Source organism: Hydractinia symbiolongicarpus, chromosome 3, assembly GCF_029227915.1.
Source record: "Hydractinia symbiolongicarpus strain clone_291-10 chromosome 3, HSymV2.1, whole genome shotgun sequence".
In the NCBI taxonomy this organism is placed as follows: domain Eukaryota; kingdom Metazoa; phylum Cnidaria; class Hydrozoa; order Anthoathecata; family Hydractiniidae; genus Hydractinia; species Hydractinia symbiolongicarpus.
Window position 1 is genome coordinate 28675205 of NC_079877.1, and position 23241 is coordinate 28698445.

At 33.5% G+C, this 23241-nt stretch overlaps 3 protein-coding genes across 6 annotated transcripts; 1 reads left to right on the top strand and 2 right to left on the bottom strand.

Annotated features, from left to right (window-relative positions):
- Positions 1-503: 503 nt before the first annotated feature.
- LOC130636673 (uncharacterized) lies at positions 504-4551 on the bottom strand. Its single transcript, XM_057446470.1, has 3 exons — positions 4358-4551; positions 1777-1911; positions 504-914 (listed from the first exon to the last, which is right to left on the bottom strand). The coding sequence occupies exons 1-3, from the start codon at positions 4419-4421 to the stop codon at positions 655-657; spliced, it is 459 nt and encodes a 152-aa protein (XP_057302453.1). The 5' UTR covers positions 4422-4551; the 3' UTR covers positions 504-654.
- Positions 4552-9367: 4816 nt separating this feature from the next.
- Positions 9368-12902, bottom strand: LOC130636663 (uncharacterized). Its single transcript, XM_057446456.1, has 2 exons — positions 12755-12902; positions 9368-12395 (listed from the first exon to the last, which is right to left on the bottom strand). Exon 2 carries the CDS (start codon positions 12381-12383, stop codon positions 9549-9551), a length of 2835 nt encoding a protein of 944 aa, XP_057302439.1. The 5' UTR covers positions 12384-12395; positions 12755-12902; the 3' UTR covers positions 9368-9548.
- Positions 12903-13024: 122 nt separating this feature from the next.
- LOC130636668 (uncharacterized) lies at positions 13025-23069 on the top strand. 4 transcript variants are annotated; one of them, XR_008982281.1, is made up of 5 exons: positions 13025-16170; positions 17180-17535; positions 17666-17926; positions 18279-18561; positions 20342-21086. XR_008982281.1 is itself a non-coding variant. In XM_057446463.1 (5 exons), the coding sequence occupies exons 2-5, from the start codon at positions 15961-15963 to the stop codon at positions 22685-22687; spliced, it is 1125 nt and encodes a 374-aa protein (XP_057302446.1). In that variant the 5' UTR covers positions 13031-15797; positions 15947-15960; the 3' UTR covers positions 22688-23069. The 4 variants fall into 4 exon arrangements, 3 of the variants coding, with proteins under 3 accessions (XP_057302447.1, XP_057302446.1, XP_057302445.1); XM_057446463.1 differs by lacking the exons at positions 18279-18561; positions 20342-21086 and adding an exon at positions 22390-23069 and having other exon boundaries at positions 13031-15797; positions 15947-16170; XM_057446464.1 differs by lacking the exons at positions 18279-18561; positions 20342-21086 and adding an exon at positions 22390-22624 and having other exon boundaries at positions 17666-17915.
- Positions 23070-23241: the final 172 nt, after the last annotated feature.

Here is a 23241-nt window from a genome sequence, read left to right on the forward strand (position 1 = left end):
CGAGTGTATACACGACTTGCATGAAAAAAAAATCAAAACATAGAGATATATTCATTTCAAAAATGGCGGAAGTCACTGCGGTGTGATATAAGGCTCGATCAACTGTAAAATATGTTTGAATGAGTTGTAATCCATCCTCATCATTTCTCTATACGTTCTTGTATTCTCAGCCCTTAGCTTACTAGACGAGGTTTTCATAGACTCCTTCCTCTTCCCTTCTTTGAAGCCATTTTCTGGTAGTGCCTCGCTTTCTTTTTTCATCGTCATCTCTTACCAATGCCAGCAATAAACATGCTGCAGCTTTCTTCTCCGCCATTTTGAAAAAAGAGAATGAATGGCCACGTTTCAGTAGAATGTAGTTGCTAGAAATGTTGACAAGAATGTTGACGAGGGTATAGCAAATCGTACCAACATATTGCTCAAAATGTTGACGAGAATGTTGACCGAGAATTTTGATCGATTTGCTCCGGGCTTAACTTTATATTTCTTTAGTGTAGTGTGAATTGCAGATGAGACTGCAGGTCTCAAAATATATTATTTAAAACCAATACATTGTTGGTCTTCGACTTACATATGAGTTAGAAATTGTTAATTTAATACGTTATGGTAATTAACTTCCTTAAGATTGTGTATTTAAGTAAAACTATCCTGGTTTTAGATTCGGTTATATACTTCTGCTGGTGTCGCTGATAGTACTTTTCTATCCTTTTTCCTCATTTCTTTCTTTGTAAGAGTTTTAAAATCAAAACAAATTCCAAAATGACTTCCTTCCTCTACATGAAACACCTTTTGTTGGCAAGTCTGGTCACGTTGGCAGTTCATAAGGCACACCAATCGAGATATGTTCTCCACTGAATTATTTATTTCGTCTTTATACACAACTCGACTGAAACTTCTGAAATAAGTTTGCATGGCTAAAAAAACACAAAAATTTAGCACCATGAAAAAGACATAAGCCGAGAAAACCAGCCGAAAATAAAACAATAATAATACAAAGAATAACAGCAACGAAAACAAAACAAAAACAACAAAAACACATTAACAACAATAACAACAACAACAACAACAACAACAACAACAACAACACAATAACAACAATAAGAACAGCGACGACAACAACAACGAAAACAATGTATAATTTTTTTTAGCTTTGGACCCAAAACTTCGTCACATTAAAAAATATTGACCAAAGAAAATCTTGATGCTTCTATAATTTCCTTATAAGGGGTGCAATATCACAAGGAGACTTTGTGATCATTTACCATCAAGGTGATATTGGTGCAGAAATAGAATATTCAATTTCTCACCCTTTAAAAGGGTAAGGGATTTAAATTGTCGCTATCAATCTTAGAGCATTTATCTCTTCGTCAAGCTAGGTGAAATTATTAGCTAGCTGGAGAGTTTTTATATGATCATTGAAACAGAGAACAGCTTAGCTTTGTTGTCTGAAGGTTTTTTACATGTCAAAGGAATTTTGCAAAACAAAACAAAACAAAACAAAAAGTAACAAAACAAAACATAATAAAACAAAACAAAACAAAACAAAACAAAACAAAACAAAACACAACACAACACAACACAACACAACGCAACATAACAAAACAAAACAAAACAAAACAAAACAAAACAAAACAAAACAAAACAAAACAAAAACAAAACAAAACAAAACAAAACAAAACAAAACAAAATAAAACGAAGCAAAAAACAAAACAACAATGACAAAGAAGAACAATAAGAACCAACAGCAACAAAAACACCAACAATCACAGAGCTTACCATTTTGGTATTGTGAGTATGCGTGTTCTGTTTCTTTTTTTTGTCCATTACATGGTGGTTTATTGCAAATTCGCTCTCGTGTTTTCTGGCCACAGCTTTTAATATAGTCGCTCCAATCGTTAAATTTATTTTGACCTATGTAAGAAAGTAAACTTAATTTTCTGGTAACTAATATGGCATATGGCATGGCAATAACATTAGATCCTATGTATCTTTATCTTTTACAATGACCAACGATTGTAAACACCTTGATCAAGCGAAAAAGTAGAAGGTCCTCTCATGTGTGTATTTTTTGAGGAGAGAAACCTAGTGAGAGGTATAATTTGAATTAATGCTTTTCTTGTATTGGCTAACCTCTTGTAGCTAGAAAAAGTGGCAAGTGTGATTGGAACCTTACATTTTCACTGTATTAAGGTATTGTTATATTACCCTATTTCTTTACGTGATAAATTTGTTGTCTTTCTTACCAGGAGAGTTTTCATAACTTTTTCGTAGTCATAAAAATTGATTCAGCTTTCGATTAAATTAAAATTTCGATTAAATGCATTTGTTCTAAGTTCTTCTAAATAATGGTGTTGTAATAAGATTTTGTTTACAGAATAAACTGGGTATTTAACAGAAGTGATTTAAAACAACTCGAAAAATATTCAAGCTGCGAGAGGAAATTGCTCATTTTAGTCATGCAGAGGAACGAAAGATCAAAAAAAATTACATAAAAAATTATAAAGCTAAAAAAAAAAAATTAAAAAATTTGTGGGAATGTGTGAAAATAACAACTGGTGTAAAAAAATTTATAAATATTCGGTTTGTTTCAAGTCCTTGTAATAATTCTCAATTATAGATAATTCGTTCGTTTCCGATTTTTGCTGTTCTTTTTTACCAATCTTTGTACACAACACTTGCGCAGATGTTAACGAAGTTTTTACGTGAAAAAAGTTTCTGATCGTTATCATCATCAAAATCAAAACAAATTAACAACATCCTAGAATTTTACTCTCTTTTATTTTTTAACACAACGAAGCAACTGGGAAAGAGGGAAGTGTGATCAGGCAAAGTCTACCACACACCTTCCCCTGTAGCTGTAATGTTCTTTAAAATGTCGAGAGCGTGATCGCGTAAATCTCTGATTTCAACGACCCTTAGGTCAGATTTTGCGGACAATTTTGTATTTTATGTTCGGAATATATAAGTAAAACAAAAAAAGACAAAATGGCACGTTGTATAAAACGTGATGAGCACTGTGGTGGTTTACAGTGAGATCGTTTGACCGAAAATTGTTGACAAAAAGGGATCAGTTTTATTACTCTTTAGTGGTCACCTTGAAGGAACTAAGGTCAAAAATGTCATTTCTGTGACATAATTAATTTATTCTTGGAACGTGAAGTGTTATTGATGTGGAACGGGAAGGGTTATCGATGTGGAACAGGAGACTTTTGTGGTGACTTTTGTGAAAATTCGTGAAATTAAGACCACGTTAAATTTTACAATAATTGACTGTCCTCAAAAATAAATTCTTTCTCAAAACAATTTTGGTAAAATGGATTTTGGATACGACAAAATGGACCGTGTATCACCATTTAATGTTTCAATTGCGAATTTCTTAAACTGTAAATTTAATTAAGGCCAAATGTTCTATATTACCAAATCGTCAAATATTAACCAGACATCTAGTTCCCAAATAACAATAAGTGCATAAAGGAAATATCAAATTTTTTGTCAAAAAGAAATTAGGATTGGAATAATTTTTAACAGAAATGTACAGATCAATGCTCAGTACAAGCTCGAACACAGCACCTTTTAATCGCTAAAACTATCAGAAATCGCAGCGCCGTTGAGAAGCAAATAGTACTGGGGGCGAGGCTGTATTCACTAGCCATTTTTTGTGGTTTGCATAAGCTTTGTGCTAAAGATGAACTTTGAGGCCTGGAACATGACAACAGCGAAGCCTCGAGATAATCCAGGGGCTACTGCACACATATTTATTAAGAATGATTACGAAACAAAGTTCTACTTTCTACTTTTAAGTGTAAAAATCTTCTGAAGTTTTGAAGAATACGAAAGCATGTGACTGTGGTATTGATTGAAAAAGAGGAGAGGAATAAAATTTTTAATTTTGTTATGTCAAAATAGTCATGCTTCCTTTCCCCTTTTCGGTAAACAAAGGTTCTTATCCCACTTTGAAACCAGTCACTTGTTTTCGTAACATTTGTACATTGTAAAGTTGGAAGAGTTTTATTAGTACAAAGCAAAAAATAGATTGCATATTAGAAAAGAATACCGAAAATATACTTCTTATTTTTTCTTAATGATCAACAACTTCTCTTTCTCCTTATTAGCTGCATTCTTTCCATTTTTTCTTTCGTTGTAATACTGATAATTTTATGTGATACATAGAGACCTGGCGACACCCTGCGTCACGCGGAAACATAGCCACACCTGTGTTACGCGTAAGCCTAGCGACACTACGTAACGCGCAGACGAATCCTTGAGATTTTAGAACTTTATGCGTTTCGGATACCTAGCGAACATTTACAAGGTGGCATAATGTAACATAAAAAATTGATAATCTAACAAAACTTACCGTTGACTAAACACAGAATCAGGTAAAAAAACGGAATAATAGTTACGACACTTGATTTTGTCATGTTAAATAAAAACAAACTTCCTTCAACGAATTTTTTTTATCTATTATTATAATCTATATCTTTGTAGAACTTTTCACGCCGTTTAAAAAGACAGTTAAATTAAACGGCACAGATGGTTGACTGGAAATTGGTTTTTATTTTTCGGAAGCCACATAACATCAATAAATTATTATTTTTTCACTTTTATTTCACAGTTTAAGTGACGTATTACAAACTCGTTCCCAGACTCCATTAACCTTGCATTGCAAGAGGAACAAGAAGTTACTGGGAATTATATTGGCACTATAGAGATAATTAAATTTACACAAAACTCCTCAGAGCCGACTTTTTACGATAAATTTTAATTTTGTTTTAGTTCAATTTTGTTTAAGAATTTGTTTTAACTAGTCGTTAGCCCGTGGAAAATCCTCGGGTTCGCCCGTCCTTTTTATACCGCATCACATGCATCTCTCGCTACTTGCGAAGCTAAGCTACCATTGTGCGTGACAGACAGACAGACGTAAACAAGTACTATAATATAGATAAAACTGTGTCCTTTTTATACTTGAGCAGCTAAGCCACCATTTTGCGTGACAGACAGACAGACGTATACGAGTATTATAATATAGACTAGCCGTTAACCCGTGGAAATATCCACGGGGTCACCCGTCCTTTATATATCGCATTTCGTGTTTCTGTAACAGGACGCAGTTTTCGCGGACAGACAGACAAAATACGGCTATTATTAAAGAGATATTTAAATAATTCGTAATATTTTTATTGGAACAGCAAGAAATATGAATGCAAAACAGAATTCCACCGCATAGAACCTACATTTTAAGTGAATGAAGCAATTCTAATTATAGACCCTTAAATAACCTTTTTATTAAAACAACAACAACAACAACAACAACAAACAACGAGAGCAATAACGATAACAACAACATCAACAACAACAACAACAATAACAACAAAATAAATAAAGATATTAAAACAATTAAAATAATCAATAATACTTGCTGCAAGTAATTACCCTTTCAAAATCTTCCATCCTTAGTTGGCGATGCATTTTGTCGGAATCACAATATCTGACCGAGAGGTCACTTCATAAATCACCAGCGGTTATAATTAGACAATTCCAATAAACTGAATCACTCACAAACGACAACAAAGTTGTTAACATAATGTCAAAATGATATGTGTGGCCAGAATAAAATTTTCTTTGTAAGTTTTTATAATCTAATTGGTTTTAAAAATAAGTGTGCTTTCCCAGAACATCTCTCAGACGGTATCAATGGAAACATACAAATTAGTCAATAATTAATTCTATTGTCAGTGACGTTGTTAGTCACTTTTCTTAACTTTCGCAAGTTAATTGACTTGATTTCGAGGCTTTTGGACTCTGAAAGTGTATTGTGAATCTAAATTGGATCGTTAGTTAAATTTCATCAGTTGAGCTTAGCAACTAAACACCCAGTCAGACGCCAGTCCAAACGGCGCCTGCTCTAAAATATAAATTTTTAGTAACCGCCTTTGTCGATTCATCATTCGTTTAAAACTAGACGAAAAGTGAAAAACAACGTCACTCGCAGAGATGATTAATTATTGGCAGCTTTTCAAATTCTTCTTGTCAAAAAACTTTCGCGAAGATCATTTTAACATTTTTTTTGCGAGAACTAACATTCGGGATAGGCCTAGGTATTGATTGTTATGCGTTCAAGGACGTCCTGAAATAGCGTGTAAAGTTACTCTAAAATGTCAGCAAATATAAAAAACACGTAATATTCGAATCGATTCAAAGAGTTGGGTTCCAGTTATAACTACGGAAACCTTAAAAGCCCCAAGTGATATAAAGGAAAAAGAATTATCTCTTAAAAGAGATTTCAGAAAAAATGAAACTTCGCGAGAATTAGCTTTTGCGAATAGCCTATTTCAATATATCTTGAAGAAATAAACTTTTGCGTTTGAGATTTTCCTCACTTTCGCGATTTGAGTCGAAAATTGCGAAATCGCGAAAGTGTCATCCTATAAAGGAAATTGCAAGCACTCTAGCTTTTAACATAAACTTGGAAATGTCCATGAATAGATAGTGACACAGAACTTAACAAATATGTTTTAGATAACCAGGAATCATGTAAAAACGCTATTAAATAACCTCGTTCCGAAGGATCTTTTATGTCTGTTCCAATAACACCATAGTATAAATGAAGTTGCTCTCATGATTACTTTCTCATTCTGTCTGATCTGTTTGTACGGTTATGCTAGCATGGCGTAGGAATCTATTTCATGTACTTTGTTGTTAAACATATATGCTGTTGTATTTATTCCCATCTGCCTTTCAATGCTCAACGATATATAATAGTCGAAAATATACTTAGCTGTGTCAGGACTAAAATAGCTAACCACCATTCTTCACAGAACAACAAAAGCACCAGCAGCAAACCAGCAATCTCTGCAGAATAATCAGAGATCCGACAGTAAATGAACCATAAGGTGGCGGAATATGTAGTCCGAATGATCACTATTAAAAAACACGGTGGCCAATACGTGGCATTTTTAACGACAAAATTTTACATTATTTTGAAATGAACATATTCGCGATATAATCGCGATATATTCGTGATATATTCGCTACATAAAAAATAAATAGCGAATAAGTCGTGGTCACAGGAACGTTTGTAAGATAGCAACAGAGACGCCATATTGAATATTGAGTTAGGTCTTAATGCTGTGTTTTGCTTTCAAATTTTTTGTTTTTGTTCTTTGCATTTTTAGGATAGTTGAATTTCTAGTTAAAATTCTAAATTTCAAAGTAAATATTTTTTGTTACGTTTTGTATAAATTTTAAACGCTTCAAGATTTTGGCTACAGATGTATTTTCTTCGGCTACTGCTCAATACAAGCAAACGCAACTTCGTCCCCGGGGTCTTGTGGCTTCAGGGCCGTTATCACAGTGTGGCAACGACAAGACAAAATGCCCTGGGAACGAGGGCAACGCAAATGCGCAAAGGAAAGGAAATCGGGCAATAGCCTTCACCAATGACATATTTTTAATTAATTGCAACCTTGCCCCCAGGGCTGTTCTACGATTACAAAATCTTGACGGGGCCCCTCCGTAATATTACAAAGCCGCCGTTAAAGAATTTAATGTTTTTTCATAACATCATACTTCTAAACTTTTTATAAAAGGTTAGCAAAAAGATACGGATGTCGTGCGAGTTAACTGTTTTGTGATCTAAACAGTTGTAGTTCATTGTCAGTAGTTGAAATAGTTTCCGTTTGAATTGATCGAGTGTTGAAAGAGTTGTCACGTCGTTGTCAAGGAAATTTGTCCCATAGTCTAGGTCCTCTAAAGTAACAGAGAAGTTAGCCCAATTGTACATCAGTTACTTTTGAGTTAAAAGAAGCTGTTACGTGAGAATCGACAAAGATACTTATGTTGTATCTCCTGAAACATTTTTTTAAATTATCTTAGTATCAGATTGTTCTCGATATTGAACATAAAAAATATAAAGGCTCTGATATATGCTTAGTTAGTATACATTTAGTTTTTTTCAAGAAAATTTGTTTTTCCTCCGTCATAGGAAATGTATTGTTTCTGTTAGATAAATAATTTTCAAACAGCCCAATGATTGTGTTATTGATACCATAATATTTTAGCATCTCTTGTAGAATGTTATGATCTACAGTGTCGAACGCATATACGTATTTTCGTCAAATGCTTTAGATATTTCATGAACGAGTTTAACAATTGCGTTATCAGTAGAATGACCAGTTAAAAAACCAAATCGATTTTAATAAAGAATATTATTTGTACTCAATCTTATTTCCATTAGCATTCAACTTTTTGGTAGGAGTTGAAGAGTCCTGGGACTAGGTTGGCGCCACTGTGCATTATCTGCGAACAAACCATTATTTAAATAACACGAACAATATAAAATCTCCACTAATATGGTTATATTTTAACCTCGTTCCCAGGGCATTTTGCCTTGTTGATGAAGTTTGACGTCTCAGGGGCCACAAGATCGTGGGGACGTGGTTGGTTATATTTTACCAGCGTAGCGTGTATGATCTTTGTGCGTGATTAGTATATACTCGTATTCCAGCTTCCTGAGTAGGCTGGTTCATACGATGCGTGTTTATTGTCAAAAGTCGCCGTCGGCTCCCTGTAACTGTGTCTCTGTGGCAACTACAATTTCGCCGGGAGCAGTTAACGACAAAGTATTCTGGTCATCAAATATTCGCTTATCGTATATATATATATATATGGACCATGACTGTGATTTGACAACCATTTTGAAAAATATACGGGCATTATTAATATGAGAACTAGCCGGGTGAACCAGCGTTGAGCGTCAAGTTGACCAGTTAAGTTTAGACAGATAAACTGTGCAATACACCAGGTTGAAGCTCTTAAAGCAAGTATATGTTAAGTCGCATAACAACGATTCAAATGAAAACACGGGTTACAGCCTATAGCAACCCGACCCAGTAAAAAACAAGTCACGCGACATTTTCTATTTTTGTGGAATAAGCTTTTATAAAAGTTTTAACATCGAGCTGATTTTAATAAAAACACAGTAAATTTAGTAGAGTTCATTACAGATTTAAAGCACTTCAGGCGTAATGTCCTTTTCTGGAATTAAATTTTCCATAGCTTGGTCTGAAATAAAAACACAGGCTTCAACTTGTTGTCATTGCAAACAGTCGCCAATCCTTTCTTGCTTGCGAAATAGTCAATGTTAAATTATTCGGGAACAACACCAGGATACGTTCTTAATATAGTATGTTAAATATTCAGGTAAACTGTTACAACTAGTGCTCTTTTTCAGGTGTAATGGTCCTTTTATAAAAAAACATTAATATCGTCCAGCTATGAGCTACATTCGCTTATAGCTGTGGCCTAGCCACAACCCAATTTGCAGCTTATCAGATCAGTGAAGATAAGAAGAAAAAAGAAACAATAATGTTGGCTATGTTACAAAGCGCTTATACCAAACTGAATAAAAATATTGTAGTTAAATCTTAAAAATATTGCTCAAAAATTTTTTAAAAAATTATCTCATAAAAAATAAAAAAATCGCTGATTTAAAATAATATATACAAAAAAACTTCAAGTTTTTAATCTCAAGAGAAGTAACCCAAAATCTAATTCGGTTTCAATATGTTTGTAATTATTTTACTAAAAGCCAAACCCATTTTCCATTCGTGGTCATCTTCAATAACATCATAAATTTTATGTTCATGTACAAAAAATGATTTCATGATACCTTTTTCTGCTGCTTCGAGCACCCCCATCCAAATTTTATATGCTACATATCGAACACGATTTTTTGGCGGTAATCCTGCTGTTGAAAGAATTTTTCCTTCCTTTAGAAGGTTAAACAACACTGTTTTCAAGTTGTACGTGGAGAAGCTTTTGTCAATGCTACAATTTATTATTCGATCTTCAAACATATAGAGAGACGGGCAATGCTCGCGAATGTATTTTGCCAACATGTAACCCTTTCGGATAAAATCGGGTTGAACTTGAAAAATCAAACTTTCCAATTTTGAAAAGGATACGCGCAATGTTTGGTTTACTTGAGTTGAATAAACGCTATCCTTAGGTTTAAGGACAATCATACAGCCAGATTTATCTTTCATTTCCGATGTAATAAAAGACAGATCTTCATTCATATCACACGGCCACCATCCAGGCATGTTAATAGCAGGTACAAGATCAACTGAAACGAGCAATCCTTTAAAGATTGGACCAAACCACTTTAGGTGCACTGTTGAAATTTTTGAAGCAGCATCATAGGGGCCGAAATCCCAAACAAAACCTAGATCCTTCCATAAGTCTGTGTTGGAAAGAACTTTGCATATGCCACTGTAAAGTACTGGCGAGAGCTTTTCAGAAGATAGGTATCTACTTTTAGAAAAAAATGCTGCTATAGGATCTTCTAAATATGTATCCCTTAGCATTACATTGCAGTAACCAGCTGGAGTGTTGCCACCCTCAATGATATCAACTTTACCAGAAAAACCTGTGAAACTTACTAAAATGTCATATTCATCTGGCGCATTCACCTTTGTTCCTTCACTGACACTTCCAGATATCACGGGAATAAACTTTAACCTCTCATCAAGTTCAGCCACAGCTAACGACACGCGCTTCATAAACAAAACAATTTTCTCTTTTATCAAGACATACTCTTGACTCTCCAAAATGGGAGGCTTTGACAAAAAGTCTTTAATTTTTTGTTCCATACCGTCTTTCCATTTTTTGTTCGCGAGCCAGCCATCTACTTCTTCCAGGCCAAGCTTCACCGTTGTCACATTATCCTCTGAATAATCAGACATACTTTCTTCGTCCCTCTGGTCGATTGATACCTTGTTCGTAACGGCATTTTCAATTTTTAATTTATCTTCATGTAGTTCATTATTATAGAAGCTATTAAGCAACAGTAACATGCTATCGTCCTCAAAATATTCAGCTATGTCCCTCGCAGTGTAATTAAATCGATCGACTGCATTAACATCTGCTCCGAGTTCAAGTAAATGTTTAGCTGAAGCTTTATTCTCTTGATAAACAGCATAAAACAATGGAGAAGCACCATACATATCTTTAGATTCAATATTGCCACCATAACTTAACACCAGATCTATTAAATCAGGGCATATTGCTTGCGCAGCATTATGTAAGGGTGACACACCACATATGTGTGATCTTGTTACGGTAGCACCAGCTTTTAGAAGTAAATTACAGATCTGTTTATTTTCTGCCATAAGAGCGTAATCTAAAGGTGTCAATTTGCAAACATCTTCACTGTTAATATTCGAGCCATTTGAAATAAACAGGTTGAGTGTCTGTTCAACTTCTTTTTCATTTGACACACCAAATACATCAGTACTGTATTGTGTATATTCACAAGTGAGATGTAATGGTGTTTTTCCCTGGTTGTTTTTAGCATTAATGTCAGCACCATAACTCAATAACAACTCTTTCGGGTGAATAATTGGCTTCAAAACCATGGATGCAACGTGAAAAGGTGTATTTCCATTTCGACTCCCCAAATTGATGTTTACATCAAAAGATAGAAATAATGACAAAGTTTTTTCAAACACTGACTTTCTATATTCTTGCCCATTGTCTTTGCATTCTTCTCCATCGGGAACTGAATTTTTGTTTTGATCCATAACTGCATTAACTAAATGCCGCTGTAACAAATCCGAGCTTACATTCGTAACATCTGAGTTAAATTTAACATGTCCCATATTTGCTTTTACATCCTGACAATTATAAGCAACCAACTTATGAAGTGGTGTGTCTCCATCTTTATCTAGTGCATTAACAGAACATTTTTGATTTATCAACATATCGGTAATTTCGTAACAAGAAATTGCCATGGCTTTGTGCAAAATATTTTCAGATTTAGCATTGGTTAAATTGACATCAGACCCTCTTTTGATCAGTTCTTTTACCACTATGGCGCAAGGCAAGGCTATGTCATTGCTCAGGTGACATGCATCTGAGTGTAAAAATCTCACAGCACAAAACAAGGGTGTTTCTTTAAACATTGTATCTTGAATATTCAAGGATTTTTCCACACCAGCATTAAATAAGTGAAATAATTTAGTGGGATTATATTTAAACATAACTTCATGCAAGGGTGTTCTTTTAGCGAAAGTTTCACTGTTTGGATCTCCACCATGTTGCAGTAAGTACAACAAAATAGCACCATCCACGTCAGGTTGGGTTGCCCAGTGCATGGCTGTCCACCCATCATACTGATCCTTTAAATTTATATCAGCACCATGCTCTATAAGAAGTTTACATATTTCCAATTGATTAGACTTAACAGCCATGTGTAATGGCTTAAAGTCATCTTCTGGTAAACCAATGTTAACATCAAAACCCTTCAAGATTACATTTTTTACCAGCTCAAAATCCCCTTCTTCTATTGCAGACAAAAATGAATCAATGTTGATCAAATCCATTGCACAAACAATCTATAATCAATGTTAAAAATATTTTAAATTCGTTGTGATTTATTACAATGCTTAGCGTTTTACAAGGCATTTAAGTTGTTGAACTACAAAACTAGACATTATATATCTTACTTTAAAGATCCAACCGACCCCTTTTGTATGTAAGGAAAGCCCTCTACCGAAAAATTAACGTGTTTTTCCTCTAACTGAATAAAATATAAAAATCTGTAACTCTAAAACGGACCTCTAACTGAATAAACAAAAATCTGTAACTGCAAAAAGGAATGATTATGAATGTAGTGAAGAAAGGAGCATATCCCATCAGCAGGTACAAGTGTATCGCAAAAAAAAGGAATGTAAAAAAATATTTTTTTTTTTACCTTTTATTACGCTCGTATTGTTGTCAACCATTGAATTGATGTAAAATTATGTGACACGTTTGAATTAGCATTCATTGATCATTTTTAGGGCGAATTTGTGTATTTCATCGCACTTTCGTTTTTACCTGGTACCATCTTTGTTGTTGGAATTACTACTAAGCTTGTTTTGTTTTTCCTGGACGCACACACCAAGGCAAAAATATAAGCGTAAGAAACTCATCATGAACTTCAAGAAAGTGCGGAATGTGTGCACATGAGGATAGCCTTTTGTCCTTTTTGTAGTCTAGTAAACCATACCATGGAGGAAGAAAGAGTAAACTAAATTCATTCAAAATATAGGTCAATAGCGATAGCAGGGAAGACAGGCTTGTATCCTTTTTAGCCTTTTTGAGAAAGTGGCAAAGGTTAAATATACATACCTGTCTTGTTGTCTCTCTTTTTCCCTGATAAACTAGAAGAGTAAAACTGAAACTTTCCACATAAACTAAGGAGGCAAAAATACTCATGTCTCACCTGCCCTGCTATCTTAGCCAGTTTTCACCAAGGTGATGATAGGTTTAGTATTGCTATCCTGTGGTACTCCTCACAACCTCACAATAGATTCATTACTTAACCTATTTTATTTTCTTTTATAGTATTTTACAGAGTTTATTATAAATACACTATATAACTTGATAATGTACTATACCTATGGATGTGTATATATACATAAACTCAGTTTATACCCAACAGAAACTTCTATGTTGTAGCATTGTGAAAATATATCTTAGAACTCAAATGATTTTATGGCACTGTCTGTAGTAGTGGTTAAACTCTCGAACTTTGTGCGAGAAGAACCGGGGTTTGATTCCACTGGTGGCGATTCAATATGGGCGAGTGAATGTTACCATAGCCCCGGATTAACTGAAGCCATGTGAGGAAAACTGGGTAGATGGCAAAATGTGTGGGCATGTTGCATTAATTGCATGTTGCATTAATTTTTTTAGTAGAGTGCAGACCCTAATTGGGTTTGCATAGCTCAAAATGAGCATAGATACTCTAGGACTCCCCATCTAAGCAACTGCCCCTCCTGGAAATAATAGACAGTGTATATCCCTTAATATTTGTGAGGCTAGCCATGTAAAATATACACATTTATCTATCTATCTTTAATGATAATGAATATATACCTGTTTTTTCTTTGTTAGAAATATCTCTAAAATAAAATGAGCCTTAAAAAACCCCAAAATTTTAAGAAAACTTTAAGAAAATCTCCAGCCTCAGTGTGGTAAGATTCAATTTTTGTAGGCCTTGATTTTTACATTTACAGTTATTAAATCACCATAATTTCAAAAACACAACACAATCAAATTTGATCCTAACAAAGTTTTTTCCCAAAAAATAACAAAAGAAGTCTTTTTCTCTTCATTATAAAATAAAAGATATTTTTTAAAAAATACATAACTATAACTTCAAATAAAAGAATACAACTAATTCAGTTTGAGAAAGTGAAAATAGAAACAAAAAATGAAGAAAACATTTGCTAAGAAAATTGGGGCTTAATTCAAAAAACATTTTTCTTATAAAAAACGTGCATGTTTTAGAACAAGGGGATGCACTTTCTTGTCATTTTTAAAAACCTGTTATCATTAGTAATGTATTATAAGGCATATATATTCACAAAATGCTCATGCGTTATTATATTCAATATGTAAACATGTTTAGCAATATCACTGAATCTTTGCATCAAGTAATACTTTAAGCTCATAACTAAGAAAACCAAAAACTTTCCCAAACGTATTAAAACCCATCAACGTGTTCTAAAGCTTCCTTTTCCTAATACTGACAATCTTGAAAAACAGAAGTGTGTCAATCTACAATCTGATATTGCTTATATTGATTTTATAAAGAATGTAGAATCATTTGCGTCAAAAATCTTCAAAGGACCACTGTATGTGTGTTATATGCAATCGATCATCATTTTTATTAAAAAGCAATGCAAAAAATAATGATACCTTTGGTGGTAAAAAGTATTTTGTCACACCAAAATGCTTGAAAAATGGGATACTGTCCCAGGCTGTTTACAATTTATTATAAATGAAATTCCAGATTACCTGCAATCATTAATATGTCTTAAAGCCGCACTAACATCGAAGCAATTGTTATTGAAAAATATCATTATTTATGTCAAAAAAATTAAAGGTGCATTCTTCTTATTGACCTGAATGACATGCAACATTTCAAAAAAAAATTTGGCCCCTGTAAAAGTGGAATATTGTCTGATAAGGAGGAGGTCAAAAGGAAAAAAGCAAGATTTTTAAGAGTCTGGAAAGTTTAGTAGACTTCTCAAACTGTTTCACAGTTCTGAAAAATATTTAGACCTTCACACATCATATTTGCTGTAGCTGAATTGATTCACCATAAAAATATAAAGACGTGACGCGTCATAAGCAACTTTGTGGTGTATGCATCTCTGCTATAACAGAATGCAATGGCTAAATTAAATATATGCCTTATATGCCTTTTTTTAGAAATACAAAATACAAAAGGCTCCAAAATTTAATTCCTTACCTATCCTCTTCTCTTTTTTAAAAGAAGTTTTGTAATTTCAGTTTTGTTTTACTGGATTTTTCTGTCCATGTGTTTTGTTGTTTTCAATGCAAAATAAGATTGTATACATCAAATCGAAATTAGTGTCTATGGGTGAGTTGCAAATATTTACAAAGTTGTACGTATATGCACATGCGTATTACATGACTTCAAATGCACTGGAATAGTTTTTTGTCAACTACTTTGTTTGAAAGCAGTACTTAGGATCTTTGATTATTGTGATCTGTTGTTTATATTTTTTGTCTCTACATATGCATGCACATGTCAATTCTATGGTAAGAGATGTGCTGCACAAATCTCAGGTTCTTTCAATCCTACTATATACATATAGTGTTGTTTTTGTTTTGTACATTAGGTGTAGAAATACAAGGATATGATTAGTAGATTATCCCCAAATCTAAAGATTTTTTGTAACAATTTCGCCAATATAAATACTGTTTTGCAGTTGCTGTAGGTAAGAAAAAAATAAATAACTATTTGTAGCTTGAGAAAGAAAATCTTCTTTCAATCTCATCTAGACTGTGTCAGTTCTAAACTCAAACTCCTTTGCATCAAGTCTGTCCTTATTTCTTCCTCCAATATTTAATATGTTTTTAAAATCAGAGTTATGAACAACTATGGAAGCTTTGATGAATCAATTTTGGAATAGTACCAACCCATCATCCTTGTCTGAAAGTCGTTACCTTTGGACAGACGCATTTGCTGTGTGCAACTATATAGCACTGTACACAAAGTATAGCAATAAAATATTTCTCCATAAAGCATTGGAACTAGTAGATAGTGTCCACTTTGTGCTGGGAAGATATAGTTTGCAAGAATCACGTAAGGTAACTATATGCTGTGTGAAACTAAGGAGTCATTTATGAAGCGAATATAACTATACTTAGGATATGTCACACTATATGTAAACTGTGCCAAAGTTTTACTAAAAAACTGGTTGCAACAACATAGAAAATTTTAATTATCACTTCAAAAAGTTTACGAGTTGAAAAATAATGGCTTTGTAAGTGTAATATATATACTTTCTGTTCTTTCGAATTGTTTAATTGTTCTTCTAAATTTAACTACTTTTCTCAAAAATTTGAAAATCTGTCAATTTTATAAAACTGGAACAACTGGTATTTTTTATATATACCAAAAAATGAATGTACGCCAAATTTCAAAAATAATTATGATTTTTTAAGGTCTGTGTATTTTTTACTTCAGTGAGTGGACTACCACCTTAAAGAAGGAATATGAGATGTATATGCAGAATGACAGAAAGCCTAAATGCTAGTATCCAAAATTTGTCAATTTAATTTTTACGACAAATCTCATTCCAAAATAACTATCTGACGTATCGTTGAAATAGAATGAGAAAAAATGTTATTTTCATGAAATTTATAACATGACAACAAATTATCCAAATTTCACAAGTTTTGCTCTGTGCAAAACTTTCCGCTAAATTCTTCTCTAAGAATTTTTTTGGGACTCTCATAAAAAAAAATTTTTAGCGAAACATATTTTTATGGTTTTTTATGTAAAATGAGAAACTTTTTTTTGCATTTTTATGTGAAGAAAATGTGGAACTAACATTCTGTTTTTAAGGGTTTTTTTTTAATAGGGAAATTTTCTAAGGAAAAAATATGATAAGGAGGTACACAGCAACAAACATGGTAGCAAAATATGATGTAAAGTATATTTTTAACACATAAATTTAGTAATACAAAACAAATTACAAAAAAGTGCACAATTTTATGAAATTTAAAGGCATTATTTCCTTTCCTTAAAGTTACACACACATTCGAACAAGCAAATTTATCTACATTGTGTATATATTGTATTTTTCTAAGCCAGGGTTGGATAAGTGGCCTTACTGAAGACGATGGAAAGTTGAACCCTACTCAAAATGGTCTACGCATAGGAAAAAAACTTTTAGAGAGATCTGAACATGACGCTTATGATGAAGACTTGGAGTGGGACCGAGATGGACAATACTTTCACTATTTAACCAAGTGGATGCATGCACTGTGCGTTGTTGGTAACACCACTGGTGATGTAAAGTATAAAGACTGGGCTGTCAAGCTTGCTCAAGTTGTCCACGACAAATTTGTGCATTCAGTTGGAAAAAGAAAAAGATTGTATTGGAAAATGAGTGTGAATCTAAGCAGACCTTTAATACAAAGTATGGGCCACCACGATCCTTTGGATGGGTTCGTTTGTTTTTTGTTCCTTAAAATAAGCTTCGAAAAGTATTAAAGTGCGAGTGTGAGGATAAAACTTATTAAGAGAATTGAAGTGAAACCTCTATATATTATTATATAGCAAATATTATTTTTTTAGTCTAATAACATACCAGCAAATTCAGTCCACTTTATCAGATGATGCCAAAACAGTATTAAGTAGGCAAATAGCTGAAATGTTGGGAATCTGCGAAGGTCGGGATTGGACGACTACAGATCCTCTGGGATTGGGTGGATTGCTGTGTGATGCTTATCGTGTTCATACGTTACTTGGTAGAGACGACGTTGCGTTAGATACAAAACTTCTTGAGACATTGCTACAATGTGCTTGTAAGGGATTGGAAGCGTATGTAAGTAGCAGGTAGTTATATATTTCCACTAAAGTTATATTGTATTCGAGTGTTCAAAACAAAGATTTAACATTTTTTTTAAAAAGAAAATAAATTGTCTTATTCGAAAGAGCACGACAGTTCTTCGGAATCAATTTTTGTCATAATTATACTTCTTTAATGTATGCAGGGATTATGTTTTCTTCACGGTCATTTACGGCAGGAAAAAAAGTGTGCGCATGCGCCATTATTTGTTATCAGATTTTCTGCCGCAAGCGATTCATAATGGCCACCATCGCACGTGCTTTAAATTTCCCTTAAAAACAAATGTTTTTCGACCCTCTGCGGTAGAGATCATCTCTTAAAAAGATTTTATTTTAGTAGAGCAGGCCTTGGACTATACAAAAACTCTGGATTCCACTACCCGATCACTTTCACTTTTGTTGGGAGGAGACAGAAAGAATAGCAATGTTTTGATCATAAAATTTTATATGTTGGTGGAAAATGAAGATATTTGCCTTCCAACGCAAAGTCATGCCTTAAGACATGTTTTTCCTGAAAGCTGATAGCCTATTTTATCAAATAAAACCAGTGGTTTGTGGCTGCCACTTTTTTTCTGAAAGAAATTGGTCCTTGGAAATGACCTTTCACAAGACTTCATAAATCGGTAAATATCATTATTTTAAATGAGAATTGTGCACTCAATAAGATAAATATAAGCAATAAACCAGTGTTAGATGTGAAAAATGTTGCTTGTGGCTACCCCCCCTAACCTTTCACAGTCAGGGTAAACACTTAATTAGGCGACGGTAGGCTAATTAGGGCATAACACCTATTTAGACGACTCATTGTACCCTAGTTAGACCATATGTAACCTAGTTAAGACATTACAATATTTAATGGCTTCTCACACATTCCTAAGAAAAATCGCAAAAACACTTTGTTCAGAATGAATAGTCTAAGCAACCATGATTCCAAAATTGTCACTCGTGCCTCGATATGCTCGCGCAAGTAAGAATTATGTTAAAATGAAATATTACATGTCGCCTATTTAGGTGACGATAGTAAAATCCGCAATAATTTAATGAAGATATTCTTTCACAAAAAACGCAAAAAAAAGTATTTTTTTTAAGATGGATGTGGTAACAATTTGTTTTGTAACGTTTCTTTTTTATTCACATCCTGTTTTAACATTGTTAAAATCTTAGTCAAACAATACCACGTTTTCGTCCTCCATATTTTTTTTCCTGTGGCGTCGATGGCTGAAATCCATTATTTAAAACAACAAATATTGCCACACAAGGTTTGGGCCATAAGTTGCCAATGTGCGATGCAAATAAGACGATAATTGGTCAAAATTGTCTGTATTCACATAAAAATTGTAGTGCGAAACGCAATGATTTCGACGTATTTACAACAGAAAGTTTTCGTTCGCCTAGTTAGACTACGGGTAGCGTAATTAAACTACATCATGCCGCCTAACTAAATGACTCACCTAATTAGGTCATGTCGTCTAATTAGGTGTTTACCCGGACTGTTTCACAGTCCCCCAAAAGGGGTTAGGGGTTAGTTAGGGGTTTATTAATAGTTCTGCTAAAAATAATTTTTCGCAGTGAAGGTTTGTTTGTTAATGAAAAACCTCATACAAAAAGAAATCGATAATATTTTTCTATAATATGTATATAATTAACAAAACAACAAGTAACACTAAACCAGAGATGCTCCTGTGCATTTATTTGGACAGCATATCTGCTCGTACCCTGGAAAAAGTTTTTGACTTATATAATTGAGGCTTATGCCGAGTTTGTGATGTCTGATAAATCATGAAAAATTTATGTTAATCTCGCCAAAAAAAAATAGTTTCATCAGAAAAAAGTCAGGGATTTCACAGGAATATGTTAAACATTAACTCACATGTCTGTACATTTTTATGCACACTTTGCTATCATTTTACATGCTTTATTATGAGAGCCTCAGGTTTTTTTTAAAAGATAAGAGCTTTTTGTAGGCCCTGCCGTCTGCTCAATCATTGTTTTCCAAACCAAAAATAACCTAGCATGCGGTTGTGGTAAACACTGGAACTATCCAGAATCACCCAGAACCAGCTGGAATCTGTCAGAATGACCTAGGAACAGACCAAATTAACACGAACCAATCAGTCATTTGAAAAAAATATAAACAACTAGGAAAAAACGCTGGTGTAAACAGTGCGTTAATAATTGGCTCCGTATCGAACGTGTATTCCATAGACTTTAAAGGGAAAGACTCCTGTTAGGTAGAAGACCTTCCAAGCCAACATTAAGAAATCGAAAAGGAGGACATTTAGTAAGAAGTTGGGAATTATGAAACTTTTTCTTACAAAAAAATACATTTTATAATGGGGACTTGAAAAAGAAACTTTTCGTTTTGGTAGCTTATATTGTACTTTCTGTTTGTTAACATTTTAGGGCACCAGTCCCAAATTGTTCTATGATACAAAACATGTTGGCACGATTTCATTGAAGTAATTTTGACCCAACAATTCACAATTTCAAGCGTCATTCAAACGTGATTTGCATGTGAAGATTTGTTGACAGAAGCGGTTAAAAAAAAAAGATGGAACAATGATGAAACAGAGGAGCTTGCCGATTTGCTCGATTACCACTTTTTGTTGGATGCGTTTGAAATAAGAATATATTATGAATTGAAATAAAAAATACTTGTAATAGCCTAATTTGTAAACTATTTTTATATAATTCAGATTGACTTTCGTGGTGAAAAATCTCACGATTAAGGAATGGTCTAGGCTGAAATGTCTAAAAATGTGTGTGCTTTCGTTTAACACATATATAACTGTACAATTTTTTTCATTTTCAATCAGTTGCTAGTCTAACAACAACAACAATAATGATAAACATTTAAAGTGTTTCTAGCCCAGAAAATCACAAAAATCTATTGTTAGTGGATTATTTCCATTGGGGTCCACTGAGTCTGAGTGAAGCTAGCTTTCTCACATTTACGTTTAGTTTTAGCAGGCTTCTAGAAAACTAATCAAGACCAACCTTGAGCTAGCTAAGGTTACAGATCACATGAATTATTTTTTTTCCTTTTAAAATTTAATTTTAGAAGTATAATAATTTACATTTCTAATAGTTGTCAACCATTTTTTTTGTGAAAACGAAAGTGAAATGTATGGTGTAGAAAAGCTCAAAATTTTAGTAGTAAAAAAAGTGGCAGCTACTACCTAATACGATAGAACGCTAGATAAGGGTAACATACAAACAGGAAAAGTAATTTTTAGGCAAAACCTTGCGTCAGAATGTTGTACAAGAGTGCTCCTGTACTGGTAAATTGTGAACTAGCCATCCGGGCTTTTGTGGACCTTGCCGTCTGTTTAGGCTGCCCCGGGTCGCAACCAAAGGCGAAATAGTAGTCTATGGTCATCCTTCTTTAGTTTTAAAAGAAAAAAATGTTAAATTTTCTTTTATTGGGCAACTAAAACAAGATAATAGAGAGTGAGGTCAATATCGATGACGTCATGATCTTATGCCGTAGGCGCTTTTTTTAAAAAATTTTTTGGCGCATGCGCACACTTTATTTCCTTAAAATCGCGGTTTTGAACGACCGTGTCTTATTAGCGCGTGAGAAATGTATTTTCAATGAAGAAGCTTTTACAAAATGAATGCGGTAAATGAACCCTGTATGATATCTGTATTATTTAAAAATGAGTACTTGATAAAGCCATCAGAAGGATAACAAATTCGCGGGTAAATACTCTCATGATTTACTGTAATCGAAGAGATTACGAAGATCTTGAATGCCAAAATTTAAAGAAAAAATAACACGAGCGTTTCGTACTTTTAGCATTTGTTCGTGAAAAATTCGTAGGTATTAATTGCTAATTTGAGTATTTTGTTTCTGCTGCGATTTCGTAGATTATAAGTTCTTTCTTCAAGTTTGTAAAAGTTCTAAAATATTAAAGTGTGCAGGACAAGTATAAAATTCTCTCTATTTACAAACTAAAATTCGTCCTATATATACAATAAGAATACCAGAAATTTTATTCTGGTAAGTTTTAAAACTATTGTGATAGTCAGCATATTTATTTGTCTCAATAGTTCAACAAGTAGCAAACATTTTGCTCACTCATGACATTTTTATTAAACTTACTCCTTTCTAGAATTTCTCGCTTTCGCGACACATTTCCCAAAACCTAATAAATGCCGTGCGCTTTTACTGAGAGAGTAAAAAGGAATCCTGTGAAAAATAATATAATATTTTGCTATTTTTTGATACTTTCTTTCAAAGTTGAGCAATAACCGCGAATAATAATCGTAAAACGTGTGGGAAAAAAACCGCTTGTGAAAGTTGTTAATCTAGAATATTTTTTTTCGTGTTTTGGCACAGCATTTCCTTTCCTCTTATTTCCCTCCTCTTCTTATTCTTTCACTCTGTAAAACAGAAACTACCAATTTCTGTTATTGGATTTTCAGTGTCTGTTTTTATTTCGACATAGATACGAGCCACAGAAGCCAGCACGATTTCGACTTGCATTTCGAGAGCTTGGTTTAGCAATTGGTTTGCAAGCAATACAGAGAATGTTACAAAGTGAAGTAATGGGTAGCAATGGGTCAAATAAAAATGTCGCAAAGTCACTTGAAGAGCTACACAACTATTTGTACCTAATAAAGGATTTAAATACCTTCTGGAGTGATGAAAAGAACCAAATGTATTCGTCTTGGACTGATCACAACAACATCAATACAGTCATGTTAGCTACAAGTTTAATGCCAGATGGGTACTTGAACATTTGATGACACTACTGCTAAAAGTCATGATTTGCAGCTACAAAAAGAAACTACATTTTCTTTACCGTGGATACTTAGTTTTGCGCATTCGTGCGAAAAAACAACACTAAAATCAATGCAACTTATCAAGCGCGAAAGACGCACAGGAAAACAGTTTTGAAGAAATGTTGGAATTAAACCCTTTCTAATAGAATGAAAAAGTTTCATGATATTGAATATGTAATTATTAATAGACGTCGAGACTTTAAAGGCGAATTATTAAGTAGTTTTTATTAAGAATCCTATATTCTGCAAATGATAGATAAAGAACAGATGCTAATTCTAGCTGGAGAAAACTTTACATGTAACAAGTTTTCATATTATTGGCGCAGAGCGAATGTTTTATGAACGACGTTGTTTTGCGTTGTACTTAATTCAGCAATGAAGTATTTCGGTGCCGTGTGTCGTCATGCCTGTCGTGGTCTTTTGTATATATATTTTTTTCTGAAAATTAAAGCCAAACGTTTTTTTTTATAGTTCTTTAAAGGGAGAAACTTTAATCTTCCACCGATGTTTTTTCC

Excerpts from the sequence above, each read along its gene's own strand:
- LOC130636673 (XM_057446470.1), bottom strand. The coding sequence starts at position 4,421 with ATGACAAAATCAAGTGTCGTAACTATTATTCCGTTTTTTTACCTGATT. Across the intron at positions 1,912-4,357 it reads GATTCTGTGTTTAGTCAACG|GTCAAAATAAATTTAACGAT; the intron begins GTAAGTTTTGTT and ends TTTCTTACATAG. Across the intron at positions 915-1,776 it reads ATACTCACAATACCAAAATG|CCATGCAAACTTATTTCAGA; the intron begins GTAAGCTCTGTG and ends GTGTTTTTTTAG.
- LOC130636663 (XM_057446456.1), bottom strand. The coding sequence starts at position 12,383 with ATGGATTTGATCAACATTGATTCATTTTTGTCTGCAATAGAAGAAGGG.
- LOC130636668 (XM_057446462.1), top strand. The coding sequence starts at position 15,961 with ATGGAAGCTTTGATGAATCAATTTTGGAATAGTACCAACCCATCATCC. Across the intron at positions 16,171-17,179 it reads GTTTGCAAGAATCACGTAAG|GGTTGGATAAGTGGCCTTAC; the intron begins GTAACTATATGC and ends TTTCTAAGCCAG. Across the intron at positions 17,536-17,665 it reads CACCACGATCCTTTGGATGG|TCTAATAACATACCAGCAAA; the intron begins GTTCGTTTGTTT and ends TTATTTTTTTAG.